General features: G+C 44.5%; 1 protein-coding gene across 1 annotated transcript in view; it reads right to left on the reverse strand.

Annotated features, from left to right (window-relative positions):
• LOC307086241 (rap guanine nucleotide exchange factor 4-like) overlaps positions 1-14,868 on the reverse strand; it is a gene marked incomplete at its 5' end in the record, with an annotated part of 31,457 nt that extends 16,589 nt beyond the window's left edge. The window contains 7 exons of the mRNA XM_079751384.1: positions 1-22; positions 487-593; positions 3,208-3,300; positions 6,947-7,093; positions 8,554-8,642; positions 10,182-10,324; positions 14,801-14,868. The exon at positions 1-22 is cut by the window's left edge and continues 100 nt beyond it. Coding sequence (XP_079607510.1) covers positions 1-22; positions 487-593; positions 3,208-3,300; positions 6,947-7,093; positions 8,554-8,642; positions 10,182-10,324; positions 14,801-14,868 — 669 coding nt within the window. The remainder of the gene's footprint in view (positions 23-486; positions 594-3,207; positions 3,301-6,946; positions 7,094-8,553; positions 8,643-10,181; positions 10,325-14,800) is intronic.
• Positions 14,869-18,938: the final 4,070 nt, after the last annotated feature.

Below are 18,938 nucleotides of genomic sequence, written 5' to 3' on the forward strand. Positions count from 1 at the left end.
CTCAGTCCCCACACAACACTGTCTGCGGAGCACAGAGGCACAGACACACACACATGAAGGGCCGTTTCAAGAACATGGAAAGAACATATATTATAGTGTTAGAATGTGAAACTAAACTGACCATAGAGTTGGGGTTAGGGGTAGGTTATGGCTAAAGTAAGGGGTAGGGTCAGGTGTTAGAATAAGGGTTGTAAAATAAAATAAGACAAAAATAGGTTATCACTTTGGTCTGTTTTGTTCAGAGGATAATCCCATAGTTAGACGGGCATGAGACAATGAGACAGACATACAATCATAAAGTGCATACAGTATACAGTATACAACATGCAACATACAACATGCTAAACCATCAAACAAAAAACATCTACAATATCTGGGTTATGGTTAGCTTGTTAACTCTAACCCTAACCCTACAGTTAGGTTGTTTGAACAGAGCCAAACAGGGGTGGATACATGCCCTCACCGAGGGTCCACCAACCAGCTCACCTGTAGGTCTTGAGGTGGTACTTGCGGTCCCGGATCATGTGGGGGGCTCTGGACAGGATGGCGTTGCGAAGGACCTTCCCTGCCCTCTGCAGCTTCTCTGAGGGAACCTGGAGGAGAGCAGATGGAGATAGAGTACAGATTATATATCTAGAGGGGGATAACACACCAGCAATGCTAGCGGATGCTAGCAGTTGAATCTGAAATGTCTTTGATTTTTTACGGATTGTGGACAAACAGAGAGGCGGGCGGACAGATGGATCGATAGACAGACAAACAGGCATTTAAGACAAATACATGTCTTTTGACAGAAGACAGTATGGAGCATGGAATTCATAATACAATGGGAATCTTTTCATGAACGGTTTGAATCGAATCCCCTCCCTCTATTGATTCCATTATTCCATTTTTCCATTATTCCATATATGTAATGTCTGTATTATGTGAGTGTTGAGAGTGAAGATAGACAGTGAAGAATGAGAATGAATGCAACGGAATAAGGAATGCATTCATTCAATACACCCATTCAAATACACCACCAAATAGACACATACTGGTAAAATACATTCCAAGTAAGCACATATAGTCACCTCCATTCATTACTCACTCCCCTGGTAACCACACCTGATATGTGTCAATCATGCTTGAACAAAAACATGCACACACAGACAGACACACACACCCACACACCAACGCACGCAAACAAGCACACACACAGACACTTTCACACACACAAACACACACACAGACAGATGTGGGGTGCATAAACAACAAAGCAAAGAATGGTAATGTGGCAGATGGCATCTTTTCTTCTGTGCGCACGCATTACCATAACTACAGAGGAGCACCTGTGAGTCACCATCACCTGTGTTCATACAGCACGCACACACACACACACACACACACACACACACACACCTCCGACCTCCACTCCTTTGTGTTGCCTCGTTCACTAACAAGCAGCTACGAGAGTGAAGGTTGCAATCACACAAGACTGCTTAAAAAGAGATTGTACTGGAGTTAAGATGTTATCAAAAAGCCTCCGTCTGGCTCTGGAGATTCACATCGTCTGAATATGGGGCTGGATTAAATCCACTGATAACAGTGTTTTTATCAGATCAATAGATTTCCTTTCCCCTTTTTTTCTCTCAAAATACCAAAAGACTGTTTTTATCGACTCTGTAACACACCAACTTACCCAAATCCCATACGTTAATACACATCATAGCACTCACCATGGCATCATTAACTCTGAATGGACAGGACACCATAAGACAGGAGTTCTTATTGTGTGTACAAAAGGGATACAGAAGGATTTTGGTGGCAAAATTGGGACAGACTGTGTTTAGTCTGGGGTGCGTTACTTACCAAAAACAATAACACACACAAATGAAACCAAATCAAAACCAAATGAAATGTAACTGTTCTGCCACTGAACAAAAAACACGCAGTCGATGGAACTCAAGTCAGAACTCATTTAAATCCCACTGTGCACCTACAGGACGGGCCTTGACTGCATAATACCTGCACTTATTTGTTCAAGTGTGGGGGAACGTGTGGAAGGGGTGGATCTGGTGGTGACTCACTGGCATCACACACATCACACATCACACTGGTCTGTAAGGAGCGCTCAAAGGGCCGGAGGCAGAGTGCTCTGCCATGAGCCATTGTGCTGAATGAGATGGATACATTTCAACGGCCCACTGTGAAAGGTGTTACAGAACGCCTGTTTTGATTGGCATTCATTTGGAGTGACAATCGAGTCTAGTATTTAGGGCAGGCTTTAAAAATTAGCAGCTGTATCATTTGCTACGCAATTGGCACGTAAATGATAATCTGAATAAATGTTCCATGATAGACTGTTTCTGAGCAAGAGCAAGGTGATTCTCCCAAATATAAAAAGGTTTCATCTGCTTTGTGCCGCCCCTACAACCCGTCCATTACACTACACGCTATCGCACCCACGCACAGACAGACGTTCGTGCGTGCGTTTGTCTCTGCAGTGTCAAAAGGTTTTAAGTGCTTGAAAATGGACAGGTCAACGACTGTCCAAACTTCAATGGAACACATCCAATTGGTACACATGCTCCTCCAATCAAAGTGGGTCCAACAGAGGGTGGCTTTCATGTTTCACGTTGCATTGTGAAAGACCGCATGCTAGCTTTCCTTGAAGATGTAGTCACAGAAGATAAGGTGTGAATGAACACTCATTATGCACAGCACTAGTCTATTTCAGTGTCCTCTTCATATTTTCACATTTTTTAGCCCCCCTTTATGAGTAAATTATCATAACAAAGTTGTTGGATAGCCCTGATTTAGGCTTTGATTGTTTCTGTGAACACCATGAGTAGGCCTATGCATTTTTTTAATGTTTGTTTTTTACCTTAAGCTGTTTCCATCAAGCATAGAGTGTACTTAATATAAAGTCAGACGGCACACTTTGCATGTTGTGGGGCCATTTTTGGTTGAAGGCACTGTGTATGTGTGCATGTGTCTGTGTTTACCTTGTTGTATGGCTTGTTCAGAAGGCCCACAGAGTCTGAATTCATGCTGTCTTTGTCTGCAAGTCCTACAAATGAGAGGAAGTTATTTCTGTGACCATATATTTCAAATCCTTTATTCACTCAATACCTTTTAACAACCTTTTTTCCCACAATACCATCATCATGTGATCTTATACGTTTGATTATTGTTATTGATAATGTGTATGTATATAGGTTTCACCACGCTGCAGTCATACTTACGGTCATTGTTGGATCCGCTCTCCATGGCACCGTAAGGAGGAGCAAGTAATCCAGCCATGCTTTGACGGTATTTCTACAACACACGCACACACACACACACACACACACACACACACACACACACACACACACACACACACACACACACACACACACACACACACACACACACACACACACACACACACACACGTCAAGGAATACACACACAAACACACTGATGTGTCCAATTCTGCAAACACTGGAACGAGTCCCAAGTTTGAATTTCCTTCATTAGTCATCTCTGCCATCAGAGAAAACGACAGAGCCAATCACATCTGGACACCCACACATGCACACGCACTCACTCCCTTTCCAGCTTGCAAGCAGCACACTTTAGGACAAAGCCCATTGTATGACCAAGATCATTGATATGCAGAGCAACCGACACAAGGCGCATTCGGTCAAAGCCTCACTTTGTAAACCACTATCTGAAGAGCACTGGAGATAAGCCGTCGGTGTAAACGCCCCTGACCCTGCCCACACACGAGCCCCACCGAGGGGCTGAACTCACCTGCTCTGGCTCCCCGGGCGTCCTTAGTGCCACTGGGACTGAATGTCCGCAAAGCTGCCCTCTGCTGCCCTACGACTCCACACACACACGCCAGCGAAGAGCATCCCGACCCACACACGCCTCACACCACTCAGTGTCCTTACAACTGTCTCCCCCCGGTCTCTCCTAGCTCTTCCTCTCTCCCTCCTCCCCTCTCGCTCTGACTCCAAACCCCTTAGCCTCTCTCTGCCCCCTGCTCTCTCTTACTTCCCCCCCAATCTCTCTCTCATCTGATCCCTTCTCTCTTCCTCCTCCCCTCTCTCCCACTCCAAACCCCTTCCCCTCCTTCTGCCCCCGGCTCTCTCTTCCTCCTCCCCCCTGCTCTCTCCCTCTCTGTATATATATATATATATATATATATATATATATATATATATATATATCAACATATCTTCCTCCCTCTCCCCCTCCCCTCTCTTTCTGTCCAAAGACCTTGCCACCCCCACCCCTCTCCCACAGGTTACCAGGGAGATCAGAGAACCTGTATAACACCATTGAGAGAGAGAGAGAGAGAGAGAGAGAGAGAGAGAGAGAGAGAGAGAGAGAGAGAGAGAGAGAGAGAGAGATTAAGAGGTAGAAAGAGAGGCAGAAAGACAGCGGGTGAGAGACAGCGGGTGAGAGAGACAGAGAGACAGCGGGTGAGAGAATGAACCAGGGAGATAGACAAAGCAAGACAGTGAGAGGAGAGAAAAGAGAGGAAGAGAAAATCGGACGGACGATTGCAGAGAGTGTGTGTGTGTGTGTGTGTGTGTGTGTGTGTGTGTGTGTGTGTGTGTGTGTGTGTGTGTGTGTGTGTGTGTGTGTGTGTGTGTGTGTGTGTGTGTGTGTATCTGAGAGGGAGAGAGAGAAAAGAGAGGACAGTGTTTGTGGAGTGGTGGCCTGCTTGGCCCGTCAGAGCCACGGCGAGGAGGAGAGGAAGTGGGGAAGTGAGGAGTCGGGACTGTTGAATGGAAAAGAGGAATACAAAGAGAGCGGGTGAATGGTGGAAGTAGAGCAGAGAGAGAGCGCACCGCAAGAGATGCACAACAAGTCTGACGCAAGCTACACCAGGCGGCTACCGTCGGTGGCAAACACCAGTGGCACAGATTGTTTGATATGCACTTTAAACATGGACCTTAATAAACAGATCAATAGGAAGGACACTCGCCATTCAGCGGGCCTTTCACTTGATGTGGTGGCTATGGAACAAGGCCTCACTCTTTCATCCTTTCATCAAACGCACAGCTGGCCCCATTCGGGACTCCCATTCTGTGGTTATCACGGAACAGAACAAAAACAACATGTTCCTCCGTCCTTGTGGGACCGGGAGAGCCTAAAGCCCAGTTATGTGGTGGACGGGAGTGCGACCCCAAGGCTCTGTCTTTCAGGTTTTGTCTCTGGTCTCAGGCGGGAGGAGAGAGTGCACTTAGTGGACGAACGCGCACCGTTAGAACTGATCGCATCTCACAAACAACAGCACTGCAATCACAAGTCGTTATGCTGTCAGTCTGTTTCGGGAATTGATACAGACAATGTAGTTTGGATAACTTAATTTAGGTAAACATCTAGCCGGCACTTGATAAAGGTTTGAGATTACTTCTGCAATTTCATAATTTAAACCCCCCTTGTTGATCAGTGTAAATTATTTCAAGAGTCTCAAAGTATAATCCACACAGGAGGGTGTGAGCCCAGGAATTATCCGATACTACTCACCACAATACTCCTTAATATTGTAATACAAAACACACCAGCTTCAGAAGCTAGCCGGATGAGCTTGCTTCCAAAATTAAAACGGTAACAGTGGCATTGTTGGGAGCAAGATGGTATTGAATGTGACTGTTGAGGACAGGCTCAAACACTTCAGGATGATCCACCTCGTGAGGAGTTTCTATGCAGACTCTGGCTAATAACACTCACTCCACTGGGGGGGGGGGGGGATTATTATTGCCTAGCAATAATCGTTTCAAAGCAATATTAATTTCAATAGACTTCATTCACATGTTTTGTTTGTCCTATGATATCATTATTGTCACTGCTAATCTTACTATCATCCGATTCATATCATTATCACATTGGTCAGCAGCGCACAGTATAGCATAGAAATTGCATCGTAGAATTGAATGTTCACAATAATAGTATAGCTCAGTGCGATGTAGCATAGCGTAGCATAGCCCTGCATAATGAAGCATAACATAGGGTACTACAGTAAAGCATGGTGTACCCTAGCATAGCCTTGAACAACTTTCTAAAGTACAAAGTTATGGAGCGTTGCTGTGGACACGGCGGCAGACTGCCAGGCCGGTGAAAGGAGAGGATAACCTTCACCACGAGGCCTGCAGAGAGAATCTTCCTCCTCAGCCGGCTCAGGATTAATTAACTCTGTCCTGCTTAACTCCATCGAGGTCCGGACCCTCCAGGGGTACAAAAAGCTCCTTTATTAGTACATATTTGCTCTCTTTTTATCTGCTTGTCCCGTAACTTTGATAAGACTCATAACACTGCGTGAGTGACTGCTACAGCGGTTACTACAGCACCATCTCACACATGTCCTGTTTTGTTTGAGGGCTTTTTTAAGGGCTAGCGCACAGCACCTCCCTCAGTTTCAATTGCATTGATGTTTGGATCAGTGTGGTGGGAGCAATAACAATCTTGACATTTTATTGATCTGTTTCAGTCACTCCGACGAGAACATTGTGTTGCTATATCTATTGTTCACATTGATTCTATAGCTGCAGAAATAAAGCCTTTTTATTCTGGGTGTCTTCGGGGGGACACGAAAACAACAGAGATGCCAAAATAGGATGGCTCTCCCCTGGGTAAAAACGGCACTACGACTTAAGGTCACTAGGACACCATTTCATGGTGAATTAGACGATTAGCTTTTTTGCTAACTCTGGCACATTTACAATTTGAGTGTAAACTAAAAATGTCAATTGATGTGCATTGTCCCTTTTAAATAAATAAATACATTTAATCAGCCTGTCAAAAACACAAAAGACAGACTGCAACATACACAATTGTGTATTATGTGAATTATATGAATTATATTGGGTCCAAATGTTTTCAATACCATTCTTATACTAAATATTATATTTCTGTACGATACGGTCTCTCTCTCTCTCTCTCTCTCTCTCTCTCTCTCCCTCACCTCCCAGAGGCTCTTGAACTCCCTCTGCTCGATGCGAAGCAGCTCGCTACTCTCCCTGCTCACGATGGTGGCATGTCGCGGGGTGTTGTCCAGGATGGACTCCCCGAACGCCGTGCCGATCCCCAGCGTGCAGATGGTGACTGCATCCTAAAACAAACAGCAGACGAGAACAGCAGCCATCTTTACCCTTGAATGACCTAAATCAACGTGTTATCGGCTGTTTACGTCATATAGCAGATACTTATAAGAGATTGACACTCAATTTGATGTAGAAGTAGGTATAAGGGTAAGGAGAATTGCAGACACTGGGGATCGAACCTAGTACCTTTCGGTCATGAATCAAACAAACTAGCTGTTACACTATCCTGCCACTCATTCATGTGCAGTTTTGTGAAGAAATGGGACGAATATTTGTATTGTGTAATTAAAAAGAATTATTCTAACTGTGGCCATGATATTTTAAGTAGTGCGTGGACACTGCATGTGAATGCATTTGCATGAAGAACCATTAATGACATACTGATTAACATATGGCAATTTATGCAAATGAATTCATATCCACCACGAGGGAAGGCTGAAAATGATGGCATTTGTTCAAACAAATAGCTTGAGGAAAAGGATGTAGTTCAATGGGACACGCAGATAGACTGACACACTTACACACTCACACACAAACACCCGCGCATGTGAATACAGATATGGCTGAAAAACATTATCCATTCTATAAGATTTCTAAAAAGAAAACCCTGTTTGTATTGGCGTAAGGACACTTCAGATATTGGCTCAGATGCTAGACAAAAAAGCAGACTTTACAATAGCGAGATAATCTCTCCTGAATCCTCTCTCTATAGCCTATGTATATCTGTCTCTCTCTATCCCTCTGGCTTCTCTCTCTCTCACCCTGTCTCCATACCGGTTTAGCTAGGGGTACAGTTGGGTGGTTTCCTTACACTGCGCTGTCTTTGCACAAAGGCCGCCTCCCTGCTGTGCATATTAAAGGATTAGCATGTGAGCTAATTATACTGCGACTTCACTAGTGTCCAGGAGATCCAAGCACTTCAACGCTGGGTGTGATCATCCTCTCGTAGAGCATCCTATGAGTGAGGGGGCGACAGGAGAGATCCAACAGGGGACAGGGGGAGAAGTAGGCCGAGATTAAGGGACCTTGAGCTAGGCTTAGCTAGCACTCTAGGCTAAAGTTAGAAAATGCTAACATGATGATGAAAATGACGCAACAAAAAGATGACTAATGACATTAAGGATGAATATAGTTCTGTGCTTCAGTTTTCATATGTGTGAACTGAAGAGAGACATGAAAGACATGTTCATAAATGTCAGAAAATTATAGAATGCCTTGTTATTTATTTAGTCAAATAAATAACAGATTGCTTTAAGGTAGACACCCCAAAACCCAGTTACGTATCCCAAGTGGCTTACATTAAATTCCTTATTTCAATTTAATGTCATTAATAAGCAGTATAGTGGTGAGTGCATTTGGCTCCATGATACCTACAGGTAGGTTGCAGACATTGGGCTATGAATCAAGAACCTTTTGGTTTTGTTAAAATACAAATGCTCAATATGTAATTTGTGATGTCGAGATGTACCTGGTGGTTGGCTGTCTCTGACACTTTAACATCCAAGGAGCCGGACAGAACCGCGTACCAGCTGGTCCCGATGTCTCCCTGCCTGAACACTGGAGACAGGGACAACACATGTAAACAGACTCAGTTCAACACAGGTCACTACACACCGGAGACAGCCACATTATTACACACTAGGAAGTAGAATGTGTCACAGAAGAAGGTAGAATGTGTCACAGTATAAGGTAGAATAAGTCACAGGAGAATGTAGAATGTGTCACAGCAGGAAGTAGAATGTGTCACAGCAGGAAGTAGAATGTGTCACTGTATACAATATAATGTGTCACAGTAGAAAGTACAATGTGTGGCAGCAGAAAACAGAATGTGTCGAGGCAGAAAGTAGAATGTGTAACATTAGAAAGTAAAATGTGTAACAGCAGAAGGTAGAAATTGTTACAGAAGATAACAAATAAAAGGAATTGTAAAAGACAACAAAAATAATAAAAGGGGGTGAAGGTAAGATTAAAGCTTCATAACTGAGTGTGGTTTGCTAGAAGTGGCAGAGCCATGAGTCAGCTATTAGTGAGTCAACTGTTCTGTGAGACCATCAGCGTCGAGCTGACCTGCTCCTGGCTCTGTTTGCCCATTTAGAGAACCCTGATTGGTTTAGGGAATTCATATTTTATTCATCTTTTAAATAAATAATAATAAACTGTGGAGCTAACATGTTTTTCAGGCGTTTTGAGAGATGCGTGAGTATTTCACACAAATCTATTGGCTCACAGATGGCTTATTATAAATAACAGGCTGTCGTTTTCAGAAAACATATGATTTTCAAAACACAGATAGTGCGTGGCTCATGCAGCAAACAGCTTTTAGTTTGTGTGACCAAGTAAGTGTGTGCTTGACATAGTCATAAAATACCTAAAATAACTGTTTTTCTTTCCGTACAATAACAACATCTTTAAGTGGTTCTGCCAGAGGGCTTACAGTTTTCTCAGCTCTGTTATGAGTGTCAGGCCCTTCAGTAGACTACCACGCATCCACTTTGGCACAAGTAGAACTATTAGTCCAGTCTGAGAAGAATCACACCCTGCAGAGTGGTCCGTAATGCACCACAAGCATAGCTACATATCTGTCCATCTGTCAGTTGCCAGTTTAAGTGTGAGTGTGTGTGTCTGTCTGCTTCTGTGCATTTATTTGTGGTGTATTCATGCGTATATAGTGTGTTTGTGTGTTCATATGTCTGTATGTATGTATGTACTTAGTCTGAACTGAAACAAGTCAGTAGATGAACTGTAAAAGCAGCTGTGCCTGGATTGTTTTGTGTGTGTATGTTTATTTGTGTGTGTGCGTGTGTGTGTGTGTGTGTGTGTGTGTGTGTGTGTGTGTGTGTGTGTGTGTGTGTGCGTGTGGGTGAATGAGTGTGTGTGCTTGTTTGTGTGTGTGTCTGCGTATGAGTTTGTGTATGTGTGTGTGTCTGCGTCTGAGTGTGTGTGTGTTTGTGTGTGTATGAGAATGTGTGAGTGAGTAAATGTGTGTGTGTGTGTGTGTTTGTGTGTCTGCGTATGAGTGTGTGTGTTTGTGTGTCTGCGCATCATTGTATGTGTTTGTGTGTGTGCATGATTGTTTGTGTGTGTGTGTCCACATACGTGTGATGCCTTTCTCCAGGTACTCGTAGAAGGCGCAGGAGCAGATCTGCAGCAGCAGCGGAGGAGGAAACCTCTGGAAGGCCTTCACCTCCCGGAGCCGGGTGAGGATGATGTCCACGTCCTCCCCGGAGCGCTCCGACGGCCTGCACACACACACACACACACACACACACACACACACACACACACACACGCTGCTTAACACCACTAATCCAACAACACACCCCCACTTGTCAGTACAATTGAACTGTAGTGTAAAGTTCATGTGTGTGTCTGTTTGCGATTGTCAGAAGGAGGATAATAAAAGAGAGAGAGAGAGAGAGAGAGAGAGAGAGAAAGAGACGGAGAGAGGTGTTACTTCTCCTCTCAGCTCAGACCCCCCCATGGGTTGAAGGGAGAGGGATCTCATTTGTCGTCACACTTCAACAACACATTATTAAATCGCCACAAATACACACAAGCGCACAAGCGCACACACGCACACACACACACACACACACACACACACACACACACACACACACACAAATATGCATCAACAGCTGATGTTGGTACCAAAATAGGGCAAGGTAATTTTAATGATTCTGATGACATTTTTATATATCATTATGATATATTTACACACATTCACACAAGCAGTGCACAGAAGCCTAGTGCACACACAAAACACACACACACACACACACACACACACAGGCACAGCTGCATATCAGTGATTTTCGACACTCATACAGACACGTTTGTTTTTATTTTATTTAAAGAAGCAGGCACACACACTTGTTTTCAATCAAACGTGTGAACATATGCACACGCAGATGTTTGATTTCCTCCACACACACACATGGAGCAACAGTTTCCCAAGGCGTGAGTTCCAGTGTGTGAGGTGTCAAAACGACACAGAAGCAAAGCTGTGTAGCGTAGCACACAGCACACAGCACGTAGCACGTAGCATGTCGCAGGCGGCCGCGCACTGCTTTCATTCAGCAGCCTTCTTCCTCAGCCTCCATCTCGCCCACCAGTGACTCATCACCACTGCATGCACGTGTGTATGTGTGTGCGCGTGTGTGCAAGTGTGTGTGTGCGTGCTTGCTAGTCGATGAAGGCCAATGCGTGGTGAGAATGACTCCCTTTATTAGCACCGAAGGTTGACCACTTCAAACTCCTCGTTGCACTACAATCCTCTCTCTCTGTCTCTCTGTCTCTCGCTCTCTCTCTCTCTCTCTCTCTCTCTCTCTCTCTCTCCCTCCATCTCTCTCGACCTCCATCTCTCTCTATTTTAGTTTTGGGATTTATTTTCGTTTGCCTCAGCTGAATGTAGGAACTGCTTTCATCTTCAACCGCTATCCTCCTCGACACTATTTTAAGCCTTTTTTCTCTCTCTCTCTCTCAAGGACATGAAGAGGAGAAACCAGAGCTTATCATCCACACACACACACACACACACACACACACACACACACACACACACACACACACACACACACACACACACACACACACACACACACACACACACACACACAAACACACCTTGATACACTCACACACATCCCCCCATCTGGTCACAGAAACGCACACAGACCCACCCAACCACACTCCCTCACACCTACCCATCTACACACAGACTCAGCCCACACATCCACACATCCACGCCCAGCCAATTGGTAAGCTTTCAATTAGACATTATAATATGTATACATTAATCATTAATACCCCTCCCCCAATACACACACACAAACATGCACAAAACCACCCCCACACACACACACACACACACACACACACACACACACACACACACACACACACACACACACACACACACACACACACACACACACACACACACACACACACGTGTATCCTGCAGCATCAGGCTATGGCAACACAGGGCGATTCTGACCCAGACCCCCAGAATGAAGGGGCCTTCAGGGCATCACAGAACCTGCTGCTGCTGGGGAACATCTCTCCCAGACCACCGCTCTGTCACCTGTCCCGTTCCATCCCTCCAGCCCTCTCCATCTATACATCCCTCTGGCTCTCTCTCTGTACACACACCTGACTCTCCTGAGCTCCTCTCTAACTCTAGCTGTCTCATCTATAGCTCTCTCTCTGCCTCACTCTTTGTTTGGAGCTTTCTCCATCTGTATCTCTTTCTATCTCGCTGTCTCTCGATCCATCTCTTTCTTCTGATCTATCACTCGCTCCATCAGTCTCTTTCTAGCTCTCTCTCTCTCCCTCTTTCTACTATCTCTCTTTCTCTCTCTCTCACTTTCTACTAGCTCTCTCTTTCGCTCTCTCTTTCTACTATATCTCTCTCTCACTTTCTATTAGCTCTCTCTCCCTCTCTCTCTCTACTAGCTCTCTCTCCCTCTCCATCTCTGTGTACTTAGCAATCTGTCTCGCTCTCTCTCTCTCTCTCTCTAATTCTCCCCTCATGGGCTTATTTCTTGTACCTCCCTGTCGCGCTCTCTCTCTCTGACTCATACCACAACCACCACCCCCGCGGCTGCATGCGTGGGCCCCGTCATGGGAGTGTAGGCTTGGGGGTTGTAATTATCCAGACAGGGAGGGTCGGCTCCCAAGGGCTCGATAAGGAGCGACGCAGTGGGGTCAACACGCTGACGGGTCCCAACGTTCATGTCGGCCTGACCTTTCACCTGGAGGGTGGTGAAAAGGGATGGTTTGGTTCTAATCACCCCTCTCTCTCTCTCTCTCTCTCTCTCTCGCTCTCTCGCTCTCTCGCTCTCTGGTGATTACCATTAGGTGTGAAGGTGATCTGTCAATATAAAGCATGTTGGTTGACCCTGCTTCGTCTGGTACATGTCTCTGAGGTGTAATGTATGCATAGCGTCTCTTGCCTGATATTTACTCTGTCACTTTGGCAACTCATCAATCTCTAGTATTGTAGCAGAAATGACTGCAGAGATGGCTACACGGAAAAATGACACTCATGCACACACACACAAACACACAGGCACACCCGCACACATACATTGTGTGAGGGTGTTGTGGCGGCCCATCCAAAATGGCCAATTATAAAGAGAGTTATTTTGGACCCTAACGGAGGACTGGGCTTCCTCTATGGGTCATACATTCCTTGTCTTTTCCATCCACACAAACCCTTTACGTTTGACTATATGAAGACTTAAACTAAGTCCCTTTTTCAGATTCAGTTTTCGTCTGCCATGTTTCGCGTTAGCACGGCAGAGATCTATTTATTGTGCCTCGCTATACATTAAGCCTTCAGCAGCAGGAGATGTAAAGACATGGTAAAACTACAGTGACGGTGTGCTGGGCAGGCCAACTATCTGTAATCTGCCCTATAGTCAACCCTTTGCTGAAAACAAATCATATCTTATCTCATACACTTCACACTTCCTGGCAATAAGTGTCATAAACTATATATATATATTTTTGATGACACCACTGTTTTTACCATCTCTCTCTCTCTCTCTCTCTCTCTCTCTCTCAACTCTAATGTCTCACTCGTCCACATCGCCACATGCTGCTTATGTGCACGGACAAATAGTGTGCAGGATATGGATCTGATAAAAGGCGGACGGTTGAAGGGTATTGAGTGTCTGGGACTGAGGAGATCAATTATACTGTAAGCTTACAGTCCAGCCTAATGGAGGCTTTCTTATATCAATGGAGCAGATAGACACACACACACACACACACACACACACACACACACACACACACACACACACACAAATGCATACACACGCACCTGGACAGAAACACACGCACGCAAAGACGCACACATGTAAGATTAGAATCTGCCTTGCTAAGATGCTGCAAAGCAAAGCACCTGGCGTTAATGTTGTTCAGGTTGTTCACATTTGATGTGGTCCGAAGAGTGACTCACAATCGACCTCTGCTCGGATAAGAGAGACAATGCCTCACATCATCCATATGCAATATTAGCTTAGGAGTAGGCTATTGGATTTGTGCAGAAATAGAAAAGCATTAGAGTACTATCTCTCTTTCTTTTATTTGATTGTGTGAAGCAATTATTTCCCTACATGTTGGCTATAAATTCCAAGGAATTGTTGAGCAGAGTATAAATAATTGCCAAAATCCAAAGAGGCCAACCGTTAATGAATAGGCTTTGCTACTGTGCTTGAAAATACTATAAATCAAAGGCACTCACACATATTGCAAAATGTAGTCGAATATATGCTTCCCCCCTCTCTGCAGAATCATATTTCTATATGTTTCTCAGAATAAGTGCCTTTTCACTCCCGTAGGCCAACACATGTGCGCAGGCACCTTCCCCTGGGCAGATATCTAAACGCATGCACATCCCGCTGGACCTGCAGCCAGCAACGCCTTTTCGACCGACGATCGCTGACGAAACGTCAAATTAAACGCGTGCGTGCTTTTGTTCGCGATCACAACAGCAGATCGCATCAACCCCAGCTTGTAGTAAGAGGAAAAAATGCCCAATAAGCCCAAAAAAGGCGATCGTGCATACGCACACAGCAATCGCCGGTTACGATAAATCACGTTTACGCGGATGAATGGGTCATGGGAGAATAGGGAAGGGGAAAGAAACGCGAGCAGTGCGCGAGAATGCACAAAGATCACACATCATATACTGTAAACCATACCTTTTATCTAGACAGCATATCCACTCGGCCAACGGGGACGAATAAAGGGATGTATGCACCGCGACCATCTTCTCCGGCTCGGTGTGCTACAGTGGTACGGGAGGAAGAGGAGGCTGCTCTCCGGTAGTCGGTGGTCGTGAATGGGTAGAACTCTCTGCCTCGCGCCCCTTCCCCGCCCCTCCGGTGAAGTCTGACAGCCTTCGGTTCCAAGGATGACATTCACTGGAATATTTTTTTGCTGACTTTTGTGCCAGTCTGTCCTTCACGTGCAGGGAGAGGCTGCAGCGTAAATTATATATATATATATATATATATATATATATATATATATATATATATATATATATATATATATATATATATATATATATATATATATATATATATATATATATATATATATATATATATCAAATGGTATTAACGCAGATCTATCCAAAGGAATATCCAGTGTGTGTGTCTGCGTATGTGTGTGTGCGGGGAGACAGCTGTCTGATAAGGAGAGAATCAAGATACCGTTAATAATAAATAGAAAATGTACCTAATGATCATACGGCAACCACAGAAAATAAAGGACGGACGGACATATGGGTAAATGAATGGAAGGAAGAACAGACATGGATGCATGGCTGTAACCTTTTAAGTTCTGCCTAACTAACTTGCAATACATGAATGTGGACAGCAAGGGGCAGTATAACAGCTTAAACTAAAAACAACGAGGCACTAAATACAATCCAACACCTTGCATAGTGTTTCATGTGAATGGACTGTTCGGGATTAGACTGCTCAGACATCTTGTTCGTCTAAGTGCCTAAACAGTTCTGCATTTGACACTGACACTTAGGCTTAGTTAGAGCCTCTGTCGGTGTGTGTGTGTGTGTGTGGGTGTGTGTGTGTGTGTGTGTGTGTGTGTGTGTGTGTGTGTGTGCAATGTTAAAATTCTCAGATTAAGATAACCCTGTGTGCCTGTGAACTCAAACCGGTTGCCTAAAAACATCGCCATCTGATCAATGCAGACTAAAATTGCCAAATTGCTAAGCAAACACACACACACATCCTGACTTACACGCAAGTCAGCACACACACACACACACACACACACACACACACACACACACACACACACACACACACACACACACACACACACAGAGGCTCAATCAGACAAAGCAAACAGATTCTATGTTTGACCATTACATCTGTCCTGTACATCCTCAATGATCTCCCCGGATGGGAACTCATTCATTCATCAAACAGCAGTTCATTAAAGTTGTTATATCACAGAGCCAACCATATGTCTGCCATTTGGCATTTTACTGTAACGAGTAGCTGTGTGATGTGATAAGATCAATTCAGCTATCAATATCTATAAAGGCCTGAATCACTGTTTCAGCCTCAAGAGACTTAAGGGGCTCACATATAAGATACTACATTTAATGGGACCCTAGCAACCCTAAGCCTCAGATTTGTCAGAAAGTGATGGACTTACAAGAGGGATTCCCATCTGGGATTGCTGGAGTTGTTCAGGGCAACACACAAACCATGTCTTCACCAACCAAGATTAAACTTCAGAATTGACTGTACCCTCTTCCTATTCAGCCTAAGATCGAGGTGCAGTAAAGTGAAATTAGCATCTACTGAAATTCTGTATTGGGTATATTAAAAGCCAGGCTGGTTTGGCCAGCAGAGGTCTGCATGCGACACTGTGTCAGTGACCAGGATGTAGGGCACTAATAACAGGGGACAGTCCTTCTGTGGGAAATAGGAAGCCCTTTCTCTTGGCTGATTCAGTCATTGTAGAAGTTGTGAATTCAGTTGATTTGAGTTTGAATATAAAGGTCATGTTCTCATTGCGGGCTGAGGTGGCCTATTTATTGTCGGAGCAGTGTGGAAGGGCAGCGCACTTCAAGTTGAGTCTTTTCCAACTCTAGTTTCAGGCCACTTTGGTCATGTGATAATAGATCTGACACATATCGGATCTCTGGTCACATGTAAGAAGGCTGATCCAATATTACTGTGAGTGTGAACAAGGACGACTTTCCAATACTGTGTGCGTGCATGCGCGTGTGTGTGTTTTTGTGTGTGTGTGTGTGTGCACATGCTTGTTATCTTCCTCAGCCGCATATGGGTTTATAAGCAGGACGCTGTGTCCCGGTATGTGTTCATTATTGGGAGGAGATGAGCATCTGGGCTGCTTTAAACTTGTCGACTTGTGTGCTGACCGCCGCTGTGGGGCAGATGCTTTCAGTAATCGTCGTCACTTCTCTGTATTTTCTTGCCTTGGCTCTCTGCCCCCCCCCCTTCCCCCAAACCAACACACCCAACAAATCATATGCATGGAGTTTCCCACATCTTCTTACATCCTTGACTGTACCCTCCTTCAAACCACCTCTTCCCCCCCTCCATACCCCCCTCCAACAATACTTATCTCAATCAACTATACTTTCTCCTCCTCCTCCTCCTCCTCCTCCTCCTCCTCCTTTATTACCTTTCTTGGTGTTAGCCCCATTCAGTAGTGAGTTAGGGAGGGGTGTGTGATTGGCTAGTTATTTATATCAACTAGGTCCCTGTGCCTCCTGGGATGATGGTCTCCAGTCAGATCCAGGTCACAGCAGGCGGCACTACCCCTCTCTCCAGCTCCGTTAAACTGTTAACCAAATCACGCTCACAGTCTGGACGGGCAAGTCAGACTTTATTGTGCACACGAGACCGCCTGGCAGAGAGAGATATATGCGCACGAGAGAGGCACACTATCGTCGGGTGTGTGGATTCTCCCCTCTCCCTGCACACACAGGTGCATTATCAGGAGCCTCACTCATGCATGCTGGTGGAGCAGAGTAGACGCAGAATTCTACCTGTGATTACAGACCCCAGGTGATTTCACTGCAGAATGAAATACAGATACATCAGCATGGGGTGGCTGGAAGGTAAGTCTTCTTCGCTTTACAGTTTTGATATGGCTTTAGAGATATAATATCTTTTGTAGAGTGATAAAGGCTGTATATGCTAATGTAAAGTAAATAATAATCCACAATTGTATGCCATTATAGCACACATAAAAGCCCATTGATTATGTTTAATAATCATAACATCCTGCCAGTGAAAGCAAGTTGCCATCTGTGGCACTGAAAAAAAACTATACTTAGTAGGCCTATATAAATAATAATATACTGCATGCAGCTTTATAATATGATACAACCCTATTGATAAAGTACCCTGCATAGTGGCATTTGTAAGTAAGCAACCATCTGAACGGTAGGCATTATTTTGAAATTTCTTTTTTGTGTGGAGCAGGTATCACGTGTGCCCTAGACACTGTATTGTTGCTTAGTTTCAGTCCCTGACTGTGTACGTGTGGATGGGGTAGTTTACACAGGATTACACTGGGATAATCCTTTTACAGTATTTAGAGACATGAGTCGCCATCTGTCTGCATTTAGCCCTCCTTAGGGCTCCTGCCGAGCTGTTCGAAGACCGAGGCTAGTTTTAACTGCTAAATTATCAATATTTATATATCGTTTTTTGTTTTTTTTTATAGCCACGTAAAGGTAGAGCTATTCCTGATGGGCCACTATGTGCAGCGGAGAGTCTCGACATCCTATTAACTAAGCTCCCCCAGCAGGTGCGTCATTCCCCGTCATCAGCTCCCTGTCGGCGTGCGTGTCTTCTCGGCTGTGAAGCGATTCGTCTGCAAGAACACAGGACCATCAATGATTACTTTATACGCAGTGAGTCTCTCATAAGTTAGACCACACGTTTGAGATAAGACCATAGTTTGGAGGCGTGTCGGCAGTAGGCTGTTAGGATTGTTCATATCGCAACATAACTTGGTAGATGCCCGAAGCTAATTGAAAGTGTGTGACCTGTTTGTTTAAATTGTTCGACATGATTTTGTTTGTGAAGTTTTTAATTATCTTGTGTTTCAGACGACTGTTGTAACGTGATGGACGTGTTTGTGAAGTTTTGAATTATCTTGTTTTACAGACGACTGTTGTAACGTGATGGACGTGTTTGTGAAGTTTTGAATTATCTTGTCTTACAGACGACTGTTGTAACGTGATCGACGTGACTTGGTGAGCAGAATCAGAAGACCAATTAATATTCGTTTCACCAAGAGCAAAATTATTTTTAGCCAGTA

Source organism: Pollachius pollachius (genome assembly GCF_949987615.1).
Source record: "Pollachius pollachius genome assembly, chromosome: 14".
Taxonomy (NCBI): domain Eukaryota; kingdom Metazoa; phylum Chordata; class Actinopteri; order Gadiformes; family Gadidae; genus Pollachius; species Pollachius pollachius.